This window comes from Camelus dromedarius, chromosome 8, assembly GCF_036321535.1.
Source record: "Camelus dromedarius isolate mCamDro1 chromosome 8, mCamDro1.pat, whole genome shotgun sequence".
NCBI classification, from domain to species: Eukaryota; Metazoa; Chordata; class Mammalia; order Artiodactyla; family Camelidae; genus Camelus; species Camelus dromedarius.
In genome coordinates, this window is record NC_087443.1 from 38473843 (window position 1) to 38499485 (window position 25643).

At 35.2% G+C, this 25643-nt stretch overlaps 1 protein-coding gene across 6 annotated transcripts in view; it reads left to right on the plus strand.

Annotated features, from left to right (window-relative positions):
* Nucleotides 1–25643, plus strand: part of JMJD1C (jumonji domain containing 1C) — a 257864-nt gene that overhangs the window by 27561 nt on the left and 204660 nt on the right. For 3 of the 6 annotated variants that reach the window (XM_010985790.3, XM_031461225.2, XM_031461226.2), the window contains exon 1: nt 19762–20257. The exons of 2 other annotated variants lie outside the window; for them this stretch is intronic. In XM_010985790.3, the coding sequence (XP_010984092.2) occupies nt 20090–20257 (168 nt within the window). In that variant the 5' untranslated portion in view covers nt 19762–20089. Of the gene's footprint in view, nt 1–19758; nt 20258–25643 lie in introns of those variants that run through there. One more of the 6 variants, XM_031461228.2, reaches the window with a different exon arrangement.

Sequence of the window (25643 nt, forward strand, 5' to 3'; positions counted from 1 at the left end):
TGAATTAAAGGTCAACAGAAATTAAGAGTACAGGGCTTACTGTAATCAAGTTTAGGTATAGAAGTTGGAATGAATATTTTCCTTATCTATTCTTGTGATTTTTTTTTGTTGTTTAAGAGAATGTAAAAATAAGTCTGTCATTGCTTTCATTGGTTTGATCAAGATCTTACAATTTTAGCCCAATTTTTTCACAGAATCCTCAATCAGCCACAGATTCTCCTATCACAAAGGCCATGATTGAATTTCAAATAAGTGCTGTGCTTGTCCTGAGGAGAGGAGGACTAAATACTAGGAAAAGGGTATTGTTCATTTGTAAAAGTTTTATATTCAAAAATTATTCAACGAGGAAAACAGTATTATCTCAAAAGATAAGAGGTCCATTGCTTCCATATTTTGAAATGACGGTTCTTAGAATCCTTTGTAGGGAAGCACATCAGGGATAATGAGTGTGAATGCTGGCTTTGGAGACTTGTGATCCAATCCTGATCCTGTCACTTACTAGCAGTGTGACTTAGTCATGTTGATCTTTCTTAGCCAGTTTCTTCCCCTTAAAAATTGGAGGTTATAATACCTCTTAAGAATATTTTTAGGACCAAATGAGGTAATTCATGTTAAATGCTTGAATCACAGGTTTAATAGATCTCACAGGCTGCTAAATGTGAGCTGTTCCTTTGTTAAAGTGCTGTGCTCATAATTGGCAACACAAAATGTCTAGTTTAAAGGGAAGATATGATTAAACATTTCAATCCTTATCCCTAAGGGGCAAATTTTAAACGAATCATTATTTTTAAAAAGTATATTAATGAATTACATCCTTTTGATTTCTGCAGAGAATCAAGTAAGTGTAAAATAGACACCAGTGGCAATCTTATTTGCAAGTATTATCAGGATACTAAAATGTACTGTGGGTGGGCAGGTAATCCATCTTTTTTGTGAAGTTTTCAAGAAAATACCCCACACACAAAAAAAGCGGGGGGCGGGTAGGGAAGGAAACCTGGTTGTTGTTATAACTCCTTGTTTGTTGGAAGTAAAAGAACTTCTCACAATCTAGAGCAACTGGGGGTGATTTTGCTTCCCCAAACAAAAAATTATCTGCCTCAAAATATCGGTGATGCCAAGATCTAGACTTAGACATCAGCTTACTTTGGAGCTAACGTCATGATATGTTTTGTGATGAATACTTTGTAGAAATGACTGGATTGTTTTAATATTTCATGCTTTATCTGTAACTGAAGATAGTGTTATATCCTCTTTAAATTGTGATAGTTTTCTTTTTTTGAGATTTATTTTTTATTTTTGCTATTTATGTATATATCTTTATTGAAGGATAATCAGTTTACAGTGTTGCCAGTTTCTGGTGTACAGCATAATAGTTCAGTCTTACATATACATACATTTGTTTTCATATTCTTTTTCACCATACGTTACTACAAGTTTTTTTTGAGATTTTTAATTTTATTTTTATGTGTATATACATTTTTATTGAAGTGATAGTTTTCATGGGGGAGTTAAACTAATTTCTTAGATGATTACTTCATTGTCTTTATGATGGATAATAGTGAACAATCCAGTTGATGCATTTTAAAGACTATTTTGATTGATTTGTAGTTCTTTTACATTAGACTTTACGGTTATTACAATTTGACTTGAGTTCCTTTATGAAGGTAGTTATTCAGACTAGAGATGTCCAGATTTTACAGAGTGGTCAAAATTGGATTAGCTCAACTCTGTATGGTAATTGGCACTTTAATTTTTAAAAATTAGGGAGCATTTCACTGATGCTAAGGGATGAACAAATGAGCTCTTAGTGACATTTTTGGCAGTAGCTAATACTTACTGAGTGCTTCCTTTGTGCTACTCTGTCCTAAGCATGTAACATGTATTCACTCCATTTGATCCTCACAGCAATTTCTTTATGTAGGAACTATTATTATTATTTCCATTTTACAGATGAGGAAACTAAGGCACAGAGAGATGATGTTACATGCCTAGGGTCACACAGCTAGTATATCTTGGAGCTGGGATTAGGATTCAGTTTAATTGGAGTTTGCTGTCTTAACCACTATGTTACATTATACTGACTGTCAACAAAGAATGTTAAAATATTTTCTGATTAATTACATCCCTCTAGACTAGATCAATGTATAGGTAAAAATAAACTAGAAAAAGTACCTATAGTAAAACAGTATGAAAAGGAATATATATATGTACATATATGACTGAAACATTATGCTGTACATCAGAAATGGAAGAAATTGACACAACATTGTAAACTGACTATATTTCAATTTTTTTTAAAAAAAGGCATATAATTTTAAAATGTACTTGTGGCATTGGAATGCACTATATAAGTTTGTATGTCTAGATTAGGATGTGAAAGAATGGAAATTTGACTTTTTCTCCATCTCTGTGCAGCTTCTGGTCTGCACAGTCTTAAATCCAAAGAAAACCTACTGTTCTCTCTCTGATTTAGATTTCTCTTCTCCACATACTTTTCAACTCTTGTTTGTCTCCTCCTCCTCTCATAGGTTTTACTACTTTGTTTTGGGGGTTTTGTTTATCCCCTGATTTCTACCTTCTTTCTTTCTCCAAAATGATCTTAACAAACTAGAGATTAATTTATTTATAAAAGAAATATTTCTGTTACTATGTGAGGTCATGGAATAGGTCTAGATATGTGCTGAGTAACAGAAGACATTAAAAATATGCAATCAATAAAATCACATATATAGATGATCAGTAATTGACTGTGGTTTATTTCAGAAATGTCTTTTGTTAAATGAAGCTTCTAAATGAACTCTCCAAGCCACAGAATTAAGAAAGGCTATTTATTTTGAATACTGCTCATAGTTTTAAAAGGCAATTAATAAATTGATTAATTCAGTTCATTTTTAAAAAGAAGTAAGTGTCTACTATTTTAAAACGTAAATACCTTATCCAGTAGATAATGTTAATTATAATAAATATGAGTTTGGACATATTATAGGAATATAATTTCCAAGTGAAAGTTTCTCATATCCAACTTTAAAATTAAGGTATCTCTTTTTTTTTGAAGTCTGAAAATATGAATTATTTAAAATAATATTACAAACTAATCTATAGCATTTATCAACTATTAGTCTAGAAGAAAACTTCATATTATTTGTAACTATACCTATAATAAAGGAAGTCCTATCTAGTTCCTGAAGAAAAACACTTAGTTTATTTCTCAATGAGTATATTGAATTTAATAAAACATTTGATAAAAAAAATTTGAAGACTTGGTATATAACAGTGTTTAAAATAGTTTTGTAATATGTCAGCATATGAATGACATTTGTAAAATTTATTAGTATGAGCCTTAGTTGTTCTGATGAGTCTACAGTGTGGTTTTATTAAAAACAATTTCTCTAGCATACAAATATGAATTATAGGCTGGATGATGAAAATGCTTACACTTCCCCTAGCCCCCCAAAATTAATACCTTGTGATATAAAATTATGGTAAGGAAAGAACTATTGTTGAGACTCACAAAAAAGAACGTTTTTCTTTTATACTGGTAGGTAGGGTCCTGGATCTAGAGTGACAGGCCTTAGAGTGGTCCTGGCTGTAAAACTACATTTTAGGCTGTTTCTCAAGAATTCATTACTACCTCTGTTGAATATATATCTTGGAGAACCCAAGGGTCTGAAATTGCTTCAGAAGATAGGCTCTGTATGTCTTCTGCTTCTCAATTAAATTTGGATCCTTCTCAACTGGATCAGAACCTTTTATACTGGCCATACAACAGTGCTATCTGATTTTTCAACCACTGGAATAAAACTCACTGTACTTTAAAAAATACTGTTTTTTTGAGGTGATTTTTTTTTCAAAGTAACAGATACTCATTCCTTCATAGTAACTTTCCAAAACCCTGTGTTTGGAAAATCCAGAAAAGTGGGAAGAACTTAAACAAAAAAGAAACAAACAAACAAAAAACCTCTGATAATTCTGCTAACCAAAGGAAGCCGCTGATACTAGTTCATCTTCCCAAAAAAACCCTTCCCTCCTTTTGGTTACTGGGATCCTCATTGTCTTAATCCCCCAAAGTAGAAATCTGGGCTCATCTTTGATTAGTCATATTTAGTATATCCTACTGTGTCTGTGTCTACTGTGGCTGTTGAATTTGTCCAGTCCCACAACTCCGGACTCATTCCTTTTCACAGTGCTTTTCTTAGATGTTAAACTAGCCTTCTCTATTTGGTCTTTCTGTCTGTATTGTCTTCTATTTTTTATTCCTCACGTTATTAGTAGGTTTACTTCTCTGAGGACCAAGTCTAATCCTGTCGCATGGCTGAAGAACATTCTGTGTCTCTGAATGTTTTAAAGAGAAAGTGTGGACAACTGTTACAGCATATATGAAGTGCTAGAAGCCTGTGAAACATTTCCTAGTGGCCTCATCCATAGCAGTCCCTCAGTGGGCACTTTATATGTAACTTCTATCACACAACTTGATTGTCTCTTGAACACAACACCAGTGTCGTGTTTTATGCTGTTTTTTTCTGCCTTGAAATACTTTTTGTTTTTACCAAATGCCTCGTAACTTTCAAAACATAACTTAGACATCATCTTCCCTGGGAAGCATTCTTAAACTGTTCCATATAACAGTTACTTCACTCTGGTATTCCAGAGGGAACTAATTATACTGCCTTATAACACTTGCCATGTTGTATTTTACTTAGTTACATATATCATGTACATTTCTGCTTTTCTAGTCAGTTAAGGAAGATATTCTTCTACCTGCAGTATACCCAGAGTGTTCTCATTGAGTCTCTATATACAGTCAGCCCTTTGTATCCATAGTTTCTGCATCCATGGATTCAACCAACCTTAGATCGAAAATAATCAGAAAAAAAAATTTCAGAGAGTTCTGAAAAGCAAAACTTGAATTTGCCACACTGGCAACTATTTACATAGCATTTACATTGTATTAGGTATTATAGTAATCTAGAGATGATTTAAAATATATGGGAGGATGTGTGTAAGTTATATGCACATATTATGACATTTTATATGAGGGATTTGACTTGAGTATCTATAGATTTTGGTATCTATGGAGTTCTGGAACCAGTCCCCCATGGATACTAAGAGATGACAGTACATTCATGCTCTATGCCAAAGATATCCAAAAAATTCTGAAGAAATTTTTAGGGGAGTGTGGAGGAGTGCTGTTTGGAAATGTAAGAAAAAGTCCAAGACAGCCTTGCCCCAAAATTGTGCTTTAGGTTTCTTGGTGCTACGTTCACTGCTGTCTTTGTTCAGAATTGTCAGTGTCTGAAAGTGATCCTGTTTTTGTTAAAATTACTCAGTACATCTTTTTATTGTTAATAGTTCACAGTACTTCACATTAGCATTCAAGAATCTGTCCAAAAAATTCCAAATATATTATCACTGTGTTTATTTCCATGGAATTAAGCAAGATAGCACAACTCAGAAGTTAGTGAGAAAGACAAAAAGAAATTGATGTTAATATATAGGTATCATATCTTTGGAAGGTGCTAGATCACCAGTTCATTTTTCTGAGAAACTGTAAATGGAAAGAGTCAAGAATTTATACTGGTTTTCCTGTGTAAACTGCATTTCAGGATAACCAAATAGTCATTTAGGGAAAGGCCTTTTTAGAAGAATTCCAGATAACAAATGCAGATAGAATGATAGAATTAGAGATTTTATTTGCTGGCAACTCTCTGAAATACAGATCCTCCATGTTACTGGTTAAATCTGAGCCATTATTCAGTGAAGCTGTGTTAAGATTCATATTCTTTGGTGAAAATTGAAATGCCTAATGAGAATAGAACACTTCCTCTAATTTGAGATGAGCTGTGGTAAAAGCTGAGATTCTCCAGAAAATAATTTTAATTACTGGATTACTTTTCTATTGCTGCAAAATAAATTGCCACAGCAGGTTAAAACAACCCAGATATAGTATCTCACAGTTTCCATGGATCAGGAGTCTGGGCACAGTTTAAGCTGAGTCCTCTGCTTAGGGACTTACAAGGCTGCAAATCAAAAGTATTGGCTACGGCTGAGATGTCTTTGAGGGTCTGGGTCCTCTTCCAAGCTCACATGGTTGTTGGCTGAATTAATTTCCTTCCAGCTGTAGAACACAGGGCAACTTGCTTCTTCAAGACAGGCAAGAAAGTCTCTGACCTCTAGACCCTCTTATGAAGGACTCACCTAATTAGGGAGGCCCACCTGGGAAAATTTCCCTTTTGAATAATTTAAAGCTAGCCAATTAGGGACCTTAATTACAGCTACAAAATATTTTCACCTTTCACATAATTGTGGAAGTGATATCCCATCACCTTTACCATATTCCATTGGTTTGAAACAAGTTGCAAGTCCCACGCACACTCAAGGAGAGGTGACTATACAAGAGCGTGGGTCATTGGGGATCATTTTAGAATCCTGCCCATCAATATAACACTCAACCTTCTGTAAATAAAAAAGTAAGTAGCTTATTTTGTTTGTTAGTATGCAGGCAGTATTAATAGAGCTTGAAGTAGAAGAGAAAAAAATAGTCATCCATAATCCTGCCAGCCAATGAATCAAAATGTTTTCCTTTGGCTATGTGCGTGCATAAATTTTATAAAGAACCTATAGAACAGAGATACAGTTTCCCATTGCTTTCCACTTAGCAAAGGCATTTGTTGTTATTTATATAATATTTATATTTGCCATTTTTAAAGAATGAAATTGTTTCAGGTCACTGTATCTATATTATTGATTATTGTAGGTTAATCAAGGTGTAACTCACAAACAGTGAAAATCATTGCTCTCTGTTTAGTTCTGAGTTTTGATAAGCATGTGTATTTGTACAACCACCATCACAGTCAAGATGCAAAATATTATCTTGTGCCTCTTGGTAGACAAACCCTCCTCCCACATCCCAGACCTTGACAATTACTGGTTTATTTTCTTTCCCTATATTGTTTTTTCTAAAATGTTGTATAAGTGGAATCATACACTTTGGAGCCTTTTGGGTTTTGTTGTCACTTAGTAAAATGCATTTGAGGTTGGGAAGTAAAGGAATAGTGTTCCTGTGACATAAAAAATAAATGTTTTGTCTTTGTTTCTGGTTCCTGGCCCAGAGCTGCTAAAATCCTTGAAAGGAGCATTTTCTGTTATTCTTAACAAGCTTTTTTCAACCATGCCTAAGGTTATGCAATGAGGTGACTCTTGGTGGGCCCCTGGATAGCTTCAGGATGGGCACTGGTTGCCAGAGGAACCAACAATGTGATTAGAGAGTTGGAACTTCAGCCGCATTCCTGGACCTGCAAGGAGAGGAGGTTTTCAATTGCCAGTGGTCAGTGATTTAGTTAGTCATGCCTACTTAGCAGAACCTACATAAAGACCCTTAAACAGTGGGGTTCCGAGAGCTTCAGATTTGGTAAATCCACTTGCTAGAAGGGTGGCACACTCCTACTCTATGGAGACAGAAGCTCCTGTGCTCAAGACCCAACTGGACCTTGCCCTGTATGCCTTTTTAATCTGACTGTTCACTTGTTTCCTTTATAATAAACTGGTAAAAGTAAATATAATTTTCTCTGGAGTTTTGTGAGCTGATCTAGCAAATTATTGTCATTGAAAGGGGGTGGGGGTTGTGGGAAACTTATAGCCAAGTCCGATAGAAGTATGAGTAACCTGGGGACCCCATACTTGCAGCGGGTCTCTGACATAGGGGCTTTCTTGTGGGACTGAGCCCAAAAGCCTGAGGAGTCCAGCACTGATTTAGTAGTTAATGTCAGAATTGAAATGAATTGTAGGACACCCAGTTGGTGTCTGAAGAGTTGGAGAATTAGTTGGTGTGAGGAAAAAACTCATATATTTGGCGTCAGAAGTGTTTTGAGTAAAAACAGCTCAGCTGCACCCAAAGCTGCCTAAGATTTGGGCTTGCCCAGCTCATGGTGGGGTAACCTTTAAGCCCTTGGGATGTCCGGCCTGGTAAGAGTGTCTTTGTTTACCTGAGGGCCTTTGGCCACACCAGGTTGCCTATGCTGACAATGTGGCGTCCTTGGGCTGTGTGGTATCAGATTAACCTATAGAGGAGCTGGAGACTAAAGTTAGCTATGCAGATGATCAACCCTACATATATTTTAGACCTCAGGTGAAAACGCAGGACACTGAGCCTCAGGTGAGCTTACCTGGTTGCCCGTACTCCATGCATGTTGTCACATGTTCTTGCCGGTAGAAATAAGTGCTGTCTGCACAGCTCCACTGGGAGAGGACATCTGGAAGCATGGTATCTCTTGGACCCTGCCCTATGCTCCTCTTCCCTTTACTGACTTTAATCTGCATCCTTTTGCTATAATAAATTGAGTCCATGAGTAAAACGGCTCTTTACTGTGTAATTCTAGTGAATTATTGAACCTGAGGGGCCTTGAGGACCCTGTTTAAGGGTCTTTATGTAGGTTCTGCTAAGTGGGCATGACTAATTAAATCACTGACCACTGGCAATTGAAAACCTCCTCCTCTCCTTGCAGAGGTTCATCCATATTATTGCATGTATCAATACTCAGTTCTGTTTTACTGTTGAGTAGCATTTCAAAGTTTGTTCACTCCCTGGTTGAGCTAGTTGTTTCCAGCTTTTGGCAATTACAAATAAAATGACTATAAACATTTGAATGTGGGTTTTTGTGCGAACAAAAAGTTTTTTATTTCACTGGGCTGAAAATACCTAAAAGTGGGATTGCTGGGTTATATGAAAAGTGTATGTTTAATTTTATGAGGAACTACTGAACTGTTTTGCAAAGTGGCTGTCCCAATTTGTACTCCTCCCAGCTGCCACTGGATGAGAGTTCTGATTGCTCCTCATCCTCCTTAATATTTGCTATTGCTAGTTTTCTTTTTCTTTTCATTTTACCCATCCTAATAGGCATGTAATAGTATCTTATTGTAGTTTTTCTTTCCATTTCCCTAATACCTAGTGATGTTGAGTGTCTTTTCTTGTGCTTACTTGCCATTTTTATATCTTATTTGATAAAATATCGTTTCAAATTTTTTGCTGATTAAAATTTTTAAAAAATTATTATTGAGTTTTGAGAGTTCTCTATATATTTTGGATACCAATCTTTTTATCAGATACGTGTTTTGCAAATGTTTTCTCCCAGTCCATAATCATGGGAGAGGAATTTTTAATTTCATTAATTTTATGGATTTTAAGAAATCTTTGCCTAACCCAGTGTCATGTGTTTTCCTCTAAAAAGTTTTTTAGATTTTTAAACATTTTACATTCAAGTCTATGATTCATTTTGAGTTGATTTTAATATATGGTGCAAACAATGGTCCAAGGTTCATTTGTGACATATGAATATCTAATTGTTCTAGCACTATTTACTGAAGAGATTATCCTTTCTTTGTTGGATTACATTTTTACCTTTGTCAGAAATCAAGTAGCTGTATATGTATGGGTCTATTTCTGGACTCTCCATTTTGTTCTATTCATCTGTTTACTGATGTCATGCTGAGTTGATTAATGTAGCTTTATAGTATAGTCCTGAGGTAAGATAATATTAGTCTTCAGTTTTTTCTTTTTGAAACTGTTTTGGTTGTTCCAATTCCTTTATCTTGATTTTAGAATTAACTCATTGATTGTTAGCTTCAAAAAATTTGCTGGTATTTTGATTGAGATTACTTTGAATTTGTAGATCAGTTTGGGAAGAATTGAGTCATCTAATACATGTGCATGGTATATTTCCTCATTTACTTAGGTCTCTCATTCAGCAGTACTTTGTAGTTTTCAGCATGGAGAGCTTGTATGTATTGTATTACATTTCTACATTTTTTAAGTTGCTATTATAAATGCTACTGGCTTTAAATTTGGATTTCTAATTTTTTGTTTCTAGTGTATAGAGATATAATTGATGTTTGCATATTGATCTTGTATCCTGCAACCTTGCTAAACTCATTTATTAGTTCTAGGAGCTTTTTTGAAGATTCTTAGTGATTTTCTATATAGACAGTTATGCCCTTTACAAATAAAAGTAGGTTTATTCTCTTTCCAATCTGTATGTCTTTTATTTCTTTTTTCTTACTGCATTTTCTAGGATTTTGAGTGTGTTTTTATTGAATAGGAGTGGTGACAGCTGATGTCCTTTTCATGTTGTGAATCTGGAGGGGAAACATTCACTATTGTAGTATTAAATACGATGTTAGCAGTAATTTTTTAATGAGATGCATTTTATCAGACTGTATAAATGCCCTTCTATTCCTGATGTGCTGAGAATTTTATCAGGAATGAGGATTGGATTTTTTCAAATGCTTATTTTTTGTTTTTGTTGATGCCATAGTATTTTCCTTCTTTAGTCTGTTGATCTGGTGAGTTATACTGATTTTTCATTGCTGAATCAACTAATAGTCCTGGAATAAACCTGTATTGGTTGTGGTGTGTTACTCGTTTTATAGGTTACTGAATTTGATCTGCTAATGTTCTGCTGAGGATATTTGCATCTATGAAGGATTTATAGTTTTCTTCTCTTGTAATTTCTTTGTCTGATTTTGGTATCCAGGGTAATGCTGATCTCATACAATGAATTTGAAACTTTCCATCCTGTTGTAGTTGCACAGATTTTTTTCCCCTACTCTTTTTTTTTTTTTTTTTCCCCTGTGTGTTTTCAGTTTTGGTAATTTTTGTTGACCTGTCTTCAAGGTTATTGATTCTTTTCTCAGCTATGTTAAATCTTCTGATGAGCCCATCAGAGGCTTTGTAAATTTTTGTTATTGCAGTTCTCATTTTCAGCATTTCAATTTGACCCTTTTAGCATTTCTGTTCAACTCTTGTAGTTCCTGTCTCTGACTTGCCATATGATTGTGCATATTGTTCACCTGTTCCATTTGAGCCTACATCATTATTCATAATTATTTTTAATTCCTTGACTGATTGTTTCAACTTTTGAGTTATCTGTTTAAGTCTGCTTCTGTTGGTGGTTCTGTCTTCTGACAGCGATTTGTTTGCTCTTGAAGTTTTGTGTGGTTTATAATTTTGCAGGGGGGGTAGCAAATTACTTTATTGGAAAGAATAGTACAAATTAAAGAACTTAAAGAGATGTTTTTGTATGACTTATAAAAAAGGAAATGGTAACCCAACGTGCAGGCACTGTTTTGGTGACTAGGGAAGTCATCCCATGACTAGGCTTATAATTTTTGATCGAATGCCAGCTATCATTTACAAGATAATAGAGATTGATGTATCTAGAGTTTATGCCAAGAAGTGGGCATGACTTCTGTTCTGCTAAGCTGTTAATATGGGGGATTGAATCAGTCTTGCCTAGAGTTTATCAGGACGTATATTTTTTTGTTGCTCTGGTTATCTTTAGTACATCGTCAGCTTTAAATGCTCCTGTCATCACCTCATGTTTAAGGTGAGGGCTGATTTGCTGGAGAGTTTTAACTCAGTGTTTTTATTATACCTGTATCTTTAGCTTTACTTGTATATTTGTGCTTCAGATAGGTGCCTTCTGTATTCTTTTGTTCTTTCTCTATTAATGGAGCGCTGTTACTTATTACTAGGAGCTCGTTTGCCTTGTGGTGGTAGGCTGGGGGACCCGGGGGCTGTTTAGCTTTGTGGTGGTGGGCATGGGGCCTTATTTTTGGTCCTAGGCCAACTTTATAGGCAGACTCTTCTCAGTAATCCTGCTTTCCCCCTAATAATAGTAGACCTCTATTGTTTGGGGTCAGGGTGATTTCCTGTCCCTCTATCAGTCGTAGATACTATCATCTAATTTGAAGGAATTATAAAATTTTGAATCATAAAACTTCCAGAAGAAAATACAAAAGAATACTTACATATTTTCTAAGCATGGCTTAAGGTTGAAACAGAGATTTTTTAACTTATTTCAGTGTATAAAAATTTAAAACTTGTGAATATCAAAAAACAGAGTGCAAGTGGGGAAAGAAGGATCCATGTAAATTTAGATGTAAAAGCAAGTGAAACAATTGATTTTAAGTTAATTTTTGTAATTAGAATAGTTGAAAAAGATTTTTTTTAGCTACTAAAGGCAAAGAAGAATATTAAAGCATGCAAGGTAAAGGTTTCAGGTATGAAGGTTACTTGTATTTAGAGTATCTCAAAAATTCCTCCATTTGAAGTTAGTTCTGCTAGATTAATATGGTAGTTTTAAGAGCAAATTTGGAGAAGCAAGGAAAGAAGCAATTCTGTAATGGTGTTTAAAAGAATTATTGTTTTCATTGGGAAGTCTTTTGGTCTGTATTATTAGTTTGTATGTATTAATGATTGATATGTATATCTTCTGTGAGATGTCCAAGATAGAACCTTTCTGGCTAAAAACATTTGTTTTCCTAAGCAAAATTACTCTTGTCAATCCTTTAACATTTTTCAGGTTTGAATCTACCATGTGTCAGAAGAGTATATACCTTACTGCTTGGTAGGTTATTTAGAAGCTTTAGAATCAAAGTTTTAGGAACTCTATTGATTACGTCAGCCTCTGCATTTTATATATGATTCCTGGAGAAGGAGAGTGATTTATCTAAAGTAAACAGTAGTTAGTGGTATAAGTAACTTAGACTTCCTTGACTCCTGCTCTTTCATTACCCTGCATTATGTGACTGCTAATTTCAGGTTTGCTGCATTTGAGATATACATCTTAAAATATCCATTTGTAAGTGGCCCTGTGGAATGGGGATTGACCAGTTTTAACTTCTGTTTGCGTATTTTGTGAAACGAGAAGTTGGTTACCTTTCTGAATATTTCTCTTGGCCATTTAATCTTAGATAATACCAAACTTTGCCCTGGAGTAGCAGAATGTTTTGGGGATGTTGATTTGAATTTTAAATTTATAGTTAAAGTCCTTTTGAGGTCTGTTTTTCATGTGTGTCAGTTGTGATTTTTAAAGAAAGTATCTAGAGATTTCCATATACTGAGCTTCTGTGAACATGAACTCGGTATTTGGAACACTATTTTATGCACTCTCCTTAATTAAATAAACAATTAATCTGTAATAATGAAGCACACGTGGAATCACAAGACAGTACTTTCCTTTATGTAGAGTAATTTATTTTTATTACATATTTATGTTTTGTAATACATTATAAATCTCATTATATGTAATCATGTAGCTTTTTTGAGAATGTGCCAAGGGAAAGAATTCCCCATATTTCACTGCTAGGTCTTGTTTTGTTTCTGTTTTGTTTCTTTGAAGCTAGATTCTGTTAATTTAAGAAATGTGCCTCAGAGCTGTGTGTACTTGATCATGAAGTTCTTTCTTTATATAGAATCTAGCTTCATCCGTGGGGAAGAACATCAATGGAATATAGTTAGCATGCTGAGATTTTGACTCAGTATTACTTTTTAGCTTAGATTTTACTTTGACTTTTCATAATTTATAACTTTAAATAAAAGTATAGAAGGTCTTTTCCTTCATTAATTTTCATGGATATAAACAGAGCCATTCTTTGGGACTTTTAGCTTTGCCACTACTGACATATGGCAATAATGAAGGCTTATGAGAATAATAGGAAGATAACCCTTTAGGAACCTAACTTGTTCATAAGTAAAGGAGCTAACATAACAGTTGAAGATGCAAAGTGCAAGCTTCTATCTAGCATGTTTTAATGGTAGTATTAACTACCATTTATGAGAGGGGTGATGAATAAACAAAAAGTGCTATGGAACACCCTTGGAAGACTTGTTGTATACTCAATAGCAATTTTTCAGTTCTTTTTTTCTTACAGCTCCTTGTTCAGCAGATTAGGGAATTTCCAGTGCTATTATGTTCATTCTTTCTAAATTAAAAAAGTTCATAAGTCAGATTTAAAGTCTCATTTTTGGAGGGGTATGTAGCTCAAGCGCTAGAGCACATGCTTAGCATGCACAAGGTTCTGAGTTCAATCCCCAGTACCTCCTCAAATAAAAATAAATAAACCTAATTACATCCCCCCTCAAAAATTAATAAGAAAATAAAGTTTCATTTTTAATAGAAAAATGTTGAAAAGAAGTAGAAGATTCCTGTGCATGCAGAATTTAAATTGGAAACTAGGTAACAACTGTGGAGGCCCAGTAGAGATTTCTTCATTTCTTCTTCCTTTCTTCTTCCTCTTTTTCCTTGTACATGGCATCAAGAAGGTAGTCAGAATGATGTTTGTATGTTGGCTCCATCAAAGACATTATTTGAGACTGTTCTCTTTAGAATACTAAGAACAGACTGGGTGTTTTGCATATATACTTATAGGATCATTTTGGGGTTTGCATTAAATTGGTAGTTTGGTAACAAAATGAATGTTTTTCTTGTGAATTGTAACTCTTTATCTCTTCTTTAGAAATTACTCCCATGAACCACCTTGTTTTTCTGGTGAAGCTCAAGTTTTATGAAGGCTTTACATTGTACATGATGAAATGAGATAATGTATGTAAGACATTGTTTTAAAGGAGATGAATAACCCTGTAGAAAGAACATGAAGTCTTATTTATGACCCTTGATTGAGAGATTCTCGGTTCCTCTTAGTTGGGTTAGATTTAGAAGAAGGTACATTTTTGCTATATTCTTTCATTAATTCAATAGCATTTATTGAGTATCTACTCTGCAGAAGATTTAATGGATGCTGGGAACATTGTTAGAAACAAGATAAAGATACATTGTCCTTGCTTTTATAGAGTTTATAGTCTGTCCAAGGAGACAGATATAAAAATAAATTACATATACTAAGACAAATGGGAAATGTTTTGAAAATCTGTTATTAGGAATTTGATAATCTCGGTATCAGATGGCTTCCTTGAGGAAGTAATATTTGATTACTTTATCGTTATCCTAAGTGTGATTGAGGAATTCAGTTAAAATAGTGCTTAGAGAAATACCTAAATAAAAATTACTTAAGATTTAATAAAAAGCATGGTAACATAAACTTATATTCCATTCTATTCTTGGTCTCCATTTGCATAATTAAGTTGAAACTCTTGATTTTCTTCATTTTAACATTGGCTTCCACAGTTCTTAGATGTACTCATGTATATGGTAGTTTAAGACCTCATAACCCAGCCCAGTCTTTACATTTGACAATGAATAAAAGCCTCCAAGTTACAGATTTGAAAACTGTTAAAATGCCCTAATTATCTTGTATGCCATTCCAGTAATACTTCCTTAAATACAAAACAAACCAAGGTATTTCTGTTGTCTGTCTTTCCAGATAGACTGAATTTCTCAAGGACAGAGGCCCTATCTCCAGAACCTTGCAGGATGTGAGACACATCAGTGTGTCTCATCCATAACAAATCAGTTATGGATGATCTTTGTTATTAATAAGGAGGAAACAACTTGGTGACTGGCCTCATGTTTCTTTTAAGTTGCTTCTTAGCATAATTCAGATACTTGGGAATCATAAGTTCTGGTTTTGAATTCCAGTTCCTTAATGTGTATTCCTAGGCAAATTTCTCTAAACCTCACTTTCTTCATCTTTAAAATAAAGTGAGATTACATGTGTAAAGTACTTAGCATAGTGTCTGACAGATAGTAAGTGTTCCATAAATGGTGACTAATATTATTACAAGGTACAGATCTTCCTTGGCTTAGGATGGGGTTACCTCTGGATAAATCAATCATAAATTGAAAATATCCTAAATTGAAAATGTGTTGAACACATCTAATCTACTGAACATCATAGCTTAGCCTAGCCTACCTGCCACATGCTCAGGGCACTTACATTAGCCTACGGTTGGGCAAAATCATCTACACATAGCCTGTTTTATAATAAAGTGTCACATATCTCATGTAATTTATTGAATACTATACTGAAAGTGAAAAACAGGATGGTTATATGGGTATAGAAAGGTTGTAAGTATATATCGGCTGTTTACCTTTGTGATTGCATGGCTTGACTGGGAACTGCAGCTTGGTGCTACTGTCCAGCATCAAGAGAGTATTGTACTACTCGCTAGCCTGGGAAAAAATCAAAATTAAAAGTTCCAAGTATGGTTCCTACTTAATGCATATTGCTTTCACACTGTTCCTAAAGTCAAAAAATCCTAAGTCAAACCATCATTAAGTTGGAGACTGTCTGTACATGCACTTAACCTTTTTGTCTATTTGTGATGTTAAAAACAGACACCTTTAGGGGGGTGGAGGGTGGGAAGGGATAGACTGGGATTTCAAAATTGTAGAATAGACTACACTGTATAGCACAGGGAAATATACACAAAATGTGATGATAACTCACAGAAAAAAATGTGACAATGAGTGTGTATATGTCCATGAATAACTGAAAAATTGTGCTGAACACTGGAATTTGACACAACATTGTAAAATGATTATAAATCAATAAAAAATGTTTAAAAAAAATCCATAACAGGAAAAAAAAATGTTTTGAAATCTAAAAAAAAAAACAGACACCTTTAGTAACACAGAATACTGGTATGTAGTAGAGCAGATAATTGGTCCTTTCTATGATTACACCAGGTCAAAAAGTAAAAAGTTGAAGTAGTCGACTGCTTATAAAACTAAACTTCATGAACTACTAATTATTGATAATGAAGGAGATAATTATGTCCCTTATTATTGCAATGAATACATTTTCTTCCTTTGTAAGTCAGGGTTTTTTTTTTTTTTTAATAAACCAAGTAGATTTTATGAGCAAATTTTTGTGGATTTTTAAAAAAAATAAAATAATAATCCCTCAATGTATCTTTTATATAGATTTAAGGTATTTGATGTAAGAGGTTTGCATGAATTAATGTATTAATGTGTATTTGTATTTAATATACATATTTGCATGTGGGGGTGCAAAGAGTAGATCTAGTCTTTATTTCTAAATTTTCAGCCTCTATAAAGTTAGTAATTTTAAATACTTCTGTGTTACTCTCTTTGCCTATATAGTGAAAAGTATTGTAACTCTGCATTTACTAATACTGGCATTTTCTGAGGATCTTTATGAAAGTAAAGAATGTAAGGGAGCTAATTGAACAAATATTCTAAGGTTTCAAATCTGACTAAAATTTATTTTAATTCCATCTTATTTACAGTTACGATTTGCTTGTAAAAATAATGTAAATACAGTTGACTTTTGAACAACTCAGGGGTTAGGGGCGTAGTGCAGTAGAAAATTTGATTACAACTTTACAGTTGGCATTAGAACACATTCTGCATCTGTGGATTCAACCAACTGGTTAGTATAGTACTATAGTAGTATTTATTGGGGAAAAAAACCTGCATGTAAGTGGACCCGCAGTTCAAACCCATGTTGTTCAAGGGTCAACTGTATTCCCTGAAACTAAGCAAAAAATGCCAGCAAACAAACAAAAATCGTTTAGGTCCTTTTTATTCTATATTTAAAAATGTGCCCTTTAGGTTTCTCCTAAACCAAAATATTCACAAATTAGTGGGGGGGGTGTTTTTTTATTTTTTAATTTTTTAAGTTTTACTTTTTGGTTTTGGTAAACCCTAGGCACTAGTTGTAGTTAAGAAATTCGTAAACTACCATCTGGAGTATAGTACTAAGAATTTAAGATGTTTGAAAATATTATGAGGATATACGGCCTTTTAAAAAACTTGTTTCTGCACTTGAAGTGTTTTGATTGTTTGATGAATTTACATGCTTTTCAGAGCACTTAAAAGGACAGCATTCTGTAAGTAGAGAAGGTTCCTAGGGGACCATTTAGAGGAATTTACCTACAAAATTAAAATCAGCTGGTAGTTTTATGTAAGGCACCCCAACAGCCTATACTCTAAAAATATAATTCAGTGAATGGTATCTATATTATAATAGTATTACTTGCATCTCTTTTCTCAAGTGACTTTATATTTTCTTACTTGCTCTTAGAATATCACTGAGATTAGGAAGCATGCAATTTTTTGGTAACAGTTGTATCATACCAAAGATCACAAAGCAAATCATTGAATTTGATATCTGAATGTTGGTCTTCTTACTCTGTTTTTTCTCTTTCCACATGTTTGATTATTTTCACCAGGTGATTTTACTGGCTCCTGAATCCAAGTTGATACTTTAGAAATCTCAGTCTGTAGTTCCCAAGGTGATTTGCTGAGTATTATATAGTATGTACTAAAAGAATGGATTTGGAAATAAAATTGCACAAGTAAAATTAAATTTTTCTCTCAGCTTGCGACTATGCATTTCTAGACGTGGTTTTCCTTTGTTTATCTATTACAGTTCTGTATTTGGCCTTTAGATTAGCAGAATTCGACATGATGATTAAAATCTCTCTTCCTTGTAATTTTGATTTCTAACCTGCTAGCAGTGGCCATGTATTCTCTGCTTCAAACAGCTCAGCTTGGATGTTGTAAGAAAGCAGATTAAAGCCTTGTGTTTATTTTAAATATTCATGTTTCTAGTATAAACTCCTTTAGAAAGGAAACTTCTGTAGAGGTTTAGAAAAATCTTTTAAGAAACCAAAAATTATCATGAACAATGATCAGTACATATATGTAAACTAAAAAAAGTGCAGTATATTGTATATGTATTTACATGCAATATATTATATGTGCAGTCAAACTGTAATAATTCTACCTAATAAAACTGAAAAAGGAAAAAAAGTAGAGAGCAGTATGATGCCTAGAATTGTATGCATTTTCTGCAAAAGTATGGATTCTTGAAAAGCAAGGGCTATAGCTTTACACATATCTGAAATAAATATAAAAACTCTTGGAAAAAAGAAACCTGAAATTAGAGTAAGTTTTTATTGGGCTAGAAGAATTTTTTGGAGTTGGTATAATCACTAGTGGCCCTGAAAAGAAAAACACAACTGGAGTTTTAAAAACTACCTTTTAAACACACTATAAACTATGTCTAAAGTCGAATTTCTCACTGACATCTATATGGAGGTTTGATTTAGAAGAATTCAAGGCTTTGATCAAAGAAGGAGTAATTGTTCCAAGTTGGAGGTTTGTATGTGTATGGATTACAAAGTCCTGTTGTGATTGGATGGGAAGTAAACATAATTTATTTTCTTGAACTGTGATTGGCTAAAACCCTTTTATTTCCACGGTAATTTGCAACAGCTGAATCCAGAGCCTTTCCCTGTTTCTGCTAACCGACCAGTGAGTTGGGGTAGGTACTAGTACTGAAAGTACTCAAATTGGCGCCAGAGACTGTGAATTTTAAGAATGGTGACAGAAGCCCTTAAGCGGGTGTTTGACTTTCTTAAAACAAAGCAGTAGAGAGGCGTAAATCTCTGAATAGCTCAAACGTGTAGTTCGTGTCACCCAAAACAAGAAGAATGAAAGGATGACGATGTTGTCTTCATTTTCATTTAACGTCGTGAATTGTTGCTCTGCAGTGGCTGAGTTCTGTGGGCTTAGTTTTCAGTTGAGAGTGTTGCTCTGCTTTGCTGTTGCGACTACAGGTCTATTAATTCGGACAAAATTCGAGCTAACTCAGACTGCCGTCGCCATGTGTTTTGAAAAAACACATCACTCTGGAGATGCGGCTTTTCACCTGGAGTTTGTTTTGTGACCCAGAGTGGAACGAGCACGCTTCGTTTTCGCCTCACCCCTTCTTCTGAGGGAGAGACGAGTAGAGAGGTGGACTTCAAACGCTCTAGTAGCGTTCCTGAAGAACTGCATCCCCCTCTCCTGCCCCACTCTATTTTTTGTCCTGGCTAGCCCCGCAGCTACAGCTGCGGCGTCAGGCACTACTTTCCGTCTGCGGTAGTTTCTCAGACCCTCTCCCGCGGCTCCCTCCCCCAGCCCGCGCCGGCGGAAGGAGACGCGCAGCGCGCTCGCAACCAAGCTAGTGGAAGGGGAGGCGGAGTAGTACTGGCCGCGGTGCGGTGGCGGCAGCGGCCGGTGCTGCCTCCGAGCCTCCGACGGTGGTGCGGCGATTTGTCAGTTTTTTCTTTTCTTTTCTTTTTTCTCTCTTTTTTTTTCCCCGTGAGCTGGAGGAGGAGTCTTCAAGTTGGGGAGTCCAGGGGAGTGTTGAGGACTGAGAGAGACCGAGGTCGCTGTGCCCTTCTGGGCAAAGCGTCCGGTGCGCCCTCGAGTCCGCGCTCGTTTGCTCGTGGGGTGGCCGCGGTCCCCAAGTCCGCTGTCCTCAACATGGGCGGCCGGTAGGAGGGGGTTTCGTTGGTTCGCTAGCAGCTGAGGAGGCAGCGGCCGCTTTGGCAGTGACTGCTATGGCGGTGGAGACGCGGCCGGAGCTGGTGGGGAAGCGGTTCCTGTGCCTCGCGGTCGGCGAAGAGGTGCGGCCGGAAAGCGGAGACAGCGGACGCTGCTGGCGGAGCTGGCGAGCGGGGGTCATCCGAGCTGTGTCACATAGGGACAGCCGCAATCCAGACCTGGCGGTAAGAGCAAACGCCCCCGAGTCTCCCAGCCTGCGCCTGCACTCCCATCCCCGTCTCGCAGCCGCACCTTCTGGGGTTATCTCTGGCACCTGGCTCAGCCTGGCCAACTGGCGGTCACGCCCCTCTTCCGTGCTCACGGCAGTATTGCCCATATCCCCTGCCAGGGTCGCCGCTTCCCCAAGAGTAGCTTCCTCGGTGGGGGCAGTCACCGAACGGGACTCCGCGGTGCCCGCCTGGGCTCCTTGGCCTCTGGGGTTCTGCGGCGCCCGGGCGGCCGCGGAGATCTTACGGCGAGGCGGGGCTGCGAGCCCGGCGCCGCACTGACAGGTCCGGCTGAGGAGCGGACCACTCCTGGCGGTAGGCTTCCAGCTTCACCAGCATTTCTTAGAGGAAGTCTCAATAGTGCCGCGGTTGAGGGTTTAAAACTTACCTTGTAAGGTTGCTGAAGGGGAAGGAGAAAAGGAAAGAGGCAGACCCCTGGTTTTCCAGTCCTGAAATTTGTGTGTTTTCGAGGCAAAGGGTATGGCATTGGCAGTGCCCAGATTCAACCTCTTTCTACAGTTAGATAATTGGATTTCTAACCGGAAACGATGAAAATGGAAATTTTTGGTTTGGAGGTTTTATGAGAATTAATTTCTTTCTCTCCCCCAGCCTTCTTTCCTTCCGTTCATTTTTTGTCCATAGTGTTATGTTGTTGTTTTTGTTTTTGTTAGAAGTGAATAGTACTTGAAAATCATCCGTTCCTGGGTTTTATATGATTTTAAATGATGCAAGGAACATTGAAAATGAAATGCTAAAGATCCTACAGAACCCTAAAGTGTCTTTTTCTTTGAATGCTTTTCTTGTGACACTGCTAATATTTTCAGTAGTGTAGGAATGTGCAGGATATTTCGAGAAGGGATATGCTGTTAGTGTTACAGTAAACATATTCACTGGGGGACACAGATTGGAGTTAAGGAGCGGAATAGAGGCAACAAATTGACTAGGCTTTGAAAGGTTGATTTATGAATACATAATCAATGAAGTTTATTGGGAATATGCTGGGACATTTAATTTTTCAATGAATATTTCAAACTTCGGATTTTTTTCCTTCTGTTTATATGCAGATTTACAATTCCAGATTCACTTTAGTATCTGTGTACATACCTATCTTAGTATTTTTGTTAGCGGTTTTGAGTGTGTTTTTGCAAACCTCGGTTTCATGACTAGTCGATGATATGGTTACATGCAGTATGTATTAATGTCGACTTGATGTTGCAAAGCATGTTTGTTTTGCTCATAGGTTTATCTAATAGGAAATACGCAGAATAGAGGTAATTTTGAAGATTCTGGATGGTTATTCTCATTGAAAAGATGTAAAAGAATCTTCCTTAGGAAAAAAATGTCTTAATGGTTCTACAAATTGTGGCAGTTCAATAACTGTATAAAAAACATGTGCTGACTATTTTTCCTTCTTTTAGTGATAGGAAATTGTCTTGGCTTTTATGTGGAAGATAGTTGGATTATGGGTTAGCATTTTAACGTTTTTTCGAAATAAATATGGAATGATACTTTGTGTTTGCCACAGTATTTTGTTTTAGTAGTTAACTTTAAAATTGGGAAATACAGTTTTAAATTACATATATGTTTGGTGATAGTCAAGTTATTAAAGTTGGTATCAAATATCAAGTATATTAAAAATACTTTATTATATGGAAATTTAAATGATATAAAGAATGAGGTTTACACATGGTTGAGAAGGTAAGGTATTAAGGGCTATTTAAAAATGAGGGGGGAGGGTATACCTCAGTGGTAGAGTGCATGCCTAGCATTCATGAGGTCCTGAGTTTATCCCACGTACCTCCACCAAAAGTGGAAATAGATAAATCTAATTACCTCTTTCCTAAAAATAAGTAAATAAATATTTTAAAAATGAAAAATGTATGTGGTTGGAGGGAATTGAGTAGAAAGAACTGTAAGTTGTTTCTCAGATCATAGAAATGTTTTGCATCTTGATTTGCATGGGTGTATACATATATCAGAACTTGTTGAATTGTGCACTAATATCTGTGTTTTTCACTCTATGCAGATTTTACCTCAAAAAATGTGTTTTGAACCATAACTGTGAACCTTCCAACAGTTTTCCATAGTCTTTTTTTAAAATTGTTATTACTGTGTAATCTGAGTTTTTATCCTACAGCCTACAGATTTCATTATTTTAAAATTTTTTAATATTCATATTTCTTTTTTTTTACATTCATATTTCCTTAATTAAATGGAACTTGGGATAGTTTAACATCACCATAATGTAAAGCCTTTGTAGACTTTTGTTACTGCAGAATAAATCAAGCCCAAAAGAGCTTGACCAGTTACATAAAAAATGCTGGTAAATAGGCTATTTTTGTGAGTGTTTTTCCTTTTTTTAAGTTATAAATACATGTGGTTTATAACCTGAAAATTTACTAGGAATCATGGTTGTGTATTTATATATGGCACATGATTTGGAAGGATAATTATCAGAACTTGAGAGTAGATTACAGAATACTTTGTCTTAAAAGTTAATCAGTTATTCTTATTTTTGGTCTTATATATGACTAATTGTCATATGCATCAATTTCCTATCTCTACTGTTTACTAATTATCACAACCTTGTTGGTTTAAACAATACAGATTGATTATTTCAACAGTTCTGGAGATGACAAGTCTAACACATGGGTCTCAGTGAGTTAAATTAAGGTGTGATTAGAGCTATTTTTTTTTCTGGAGGCCTTTTTTTTTTTTTTAAACTAGTTTTTAGAAGCAGCCCACAGTCCGTGGCTCATGATCCTCATCCTCCTTCTTAAAAGCCAGCAACAAAACTGTATTCTTCTGTAGTCACATCATCCTCTTGACTCTTCTGCTTTTTTCCTCTTATTTTAAGTGTCCTTATCATATTGGACCCACCCAGATAATCCAGGATAATCTCCCCATCTTCTTATTAACAGCCTTAATTCCATTTGAACCTTAATTTTCCTTTGCCATGGGATATGACATAGTTACAGGTTTCATGAATTAGGACATGAGCATCTTTGGGGTGGCATTCTGCCCACCACACTATTGTAGCAAAAATATTTTTTACAATACGAACATACATGATTTGATACAAATTAAAATAAATTTAGGCTAAAATTGATTGTATTTTTTCATGCTGTGAGTTTTAGTGGTATCACTATCTGACTTCTTTAGTAAATGAACTTAACTGGTAGAAACTTTACTCAACTATGCTTGGATAATTTCACGTATTTTGTTGATGACTTTAAAAAAATGGCCTGAAAATCTTCTAGGTTATCTTGGAATTACATTAATCAACAAAAGACTTTGAATGCTTTTTATTCAGGAGGACCAAGTTGTTGAGGAAATTGAAATACATAAAATTTATTGTGAGTTCTCAGCATATAGGGTTCTTTTTTTAGCTCCATTATTTAGAAAGGTTCTTGCATTGTTATGTTTGCTGAACATTTATTAGTGCCTTACTTTTTTGAGGAACATTTCTAGAAGGTTGATAGTATTACAGAAGGAAAGCTGACAGTTGAGAGTACTGTTATGTAATGTTCATCCTTGAATAATATTGTTACGCTAATTAAAGAGCAAATATTGATTTACTCTTTACTCATTTTACTTCATTTGCACAACTTAACAGCCATTTATTTTCTTACCTATTTATCCATCCATTCAGTAACTTACCTACCATCTCTTGAAGTTTAATGTAATTGCATCGTTTAGAGCGAACCCTATCTAAAGTGTGAGTATTTTTTTAAAAAACTATCATGTTTTTTCAGTAACTAAAAGGAAGAAAAAATTATATTGTGTTTCATAGACCAAACATATATTTGCTTTTATTTGGAGGAACTTTCTGGAAGGTCACGTAGTGAAGAGTAGCTAACCTTGAAATGCAGATTTTAAACTATTCTCAACCCTATGATACCTTCAGATTAAAGTTACTTTACAGATCTTATGTGCATATAAAGTTTTTTAAAATTTATTTAGGAGCTTGAAATGATTTATGATTATTTGTTTATAAGGAAGCCCTTTTCTGTTTTAGTACTTTTTCTGCTTAGCTGTCTCTTCATTTAAGTTTCATATTGAGTTGGTAACATTTGATTCCTTTATAAGTTTTGTTAGGATAATACTTTAGGTGAGTCTGAAATTTATATCATGGTGTTGCAGTATTGCTAATACTAATTTCTAGTCTAAGCACACAGCGTTGAATGAATGAATGAGTTTTACTTCATTGCTCAGTGTGATCTGCCTAAATTAACTATAGGGAAAATTGGTTTAGCTTGTTAGGTAGAAAGACTTTTATGCCTGATTCAGTACATACACAGTTTTTTTCCCCTTCTTTTGAATTTATTATTATTAATGGTCCTAAAGACTTATGTACAGGAAAATGAATATGGGCCACAATTTTCTCATTTATTCCATTCAGTGGGTAGAATTAGTCCAGAATCCAGAGCTTTCCCTATTCTGTAGTTCTAGAATTGTGATGTTAATATTTTATTTACTTGTAATGTCTTGGAATAAAGTATCTGTTAAGTAAAAATAAATTTCAAGTCTTGTCTCAAAAGCTCTTAATTCTTAGATAATGAAACATTTCATTATGACATGTCTTATATTATTACAAGGACCATAATTTTATGTAAATGTGATTTCTGTTTAGTGTTTCTTTTGGATCATCAAAATGAGATCATAGGGTTTGAATTTTTATGATTGAATAAATTGAGGTAGAATAAATATCTGAAGGCTACAATATTGGGTCTTAAATTAATTTTGTATGTATTTCTTCGTTCATTTGGAAGTTTTGATCAGCTACATTTAACTTTTTGTGAAAAAATACCCTATAGTTCAGGCTGATAAAAAGAAGTCAAAGATTGCTTCTCCAAATGATTAGTGATTCACACTTTCAAAGTTTAAAAAAAAAAAAAAGCCCCTTTCATTGCTATAATAAATGTTCTCCCTGACCCTCTACTTTCTTGAGTTTTGCAACCCCATGATTGAAGTTCTTTTGGAACTTGTTCCTTTAGTGAGTACAGCTCCTCCCATCTTCTTAATTTAGCATTTGATAGTCCTTTGCTTTACTGTTTTACTTTGTTTTTTAAATCTTGTTATTCCCTTTGGAGAATTTACTTGTATTTCTTTGCATCCATAACCTACCACTTAAGCACTGGCCTTCAATTTGAATCCACCATCTCTCCTCTTTTCTTTGATGTCTGTACATGAATATTCCACATTTGAGTCTGATACAGTGTTTCTACAATGTAATTCATTATCTTGAAGTGGAAGAGCTCCCCTTATGAGATTTATCCAGGGTAGACTTAAAAAATGCCTCATCCTTCAACTACCATTTAAAATGTGTGTATCTACTGAATTA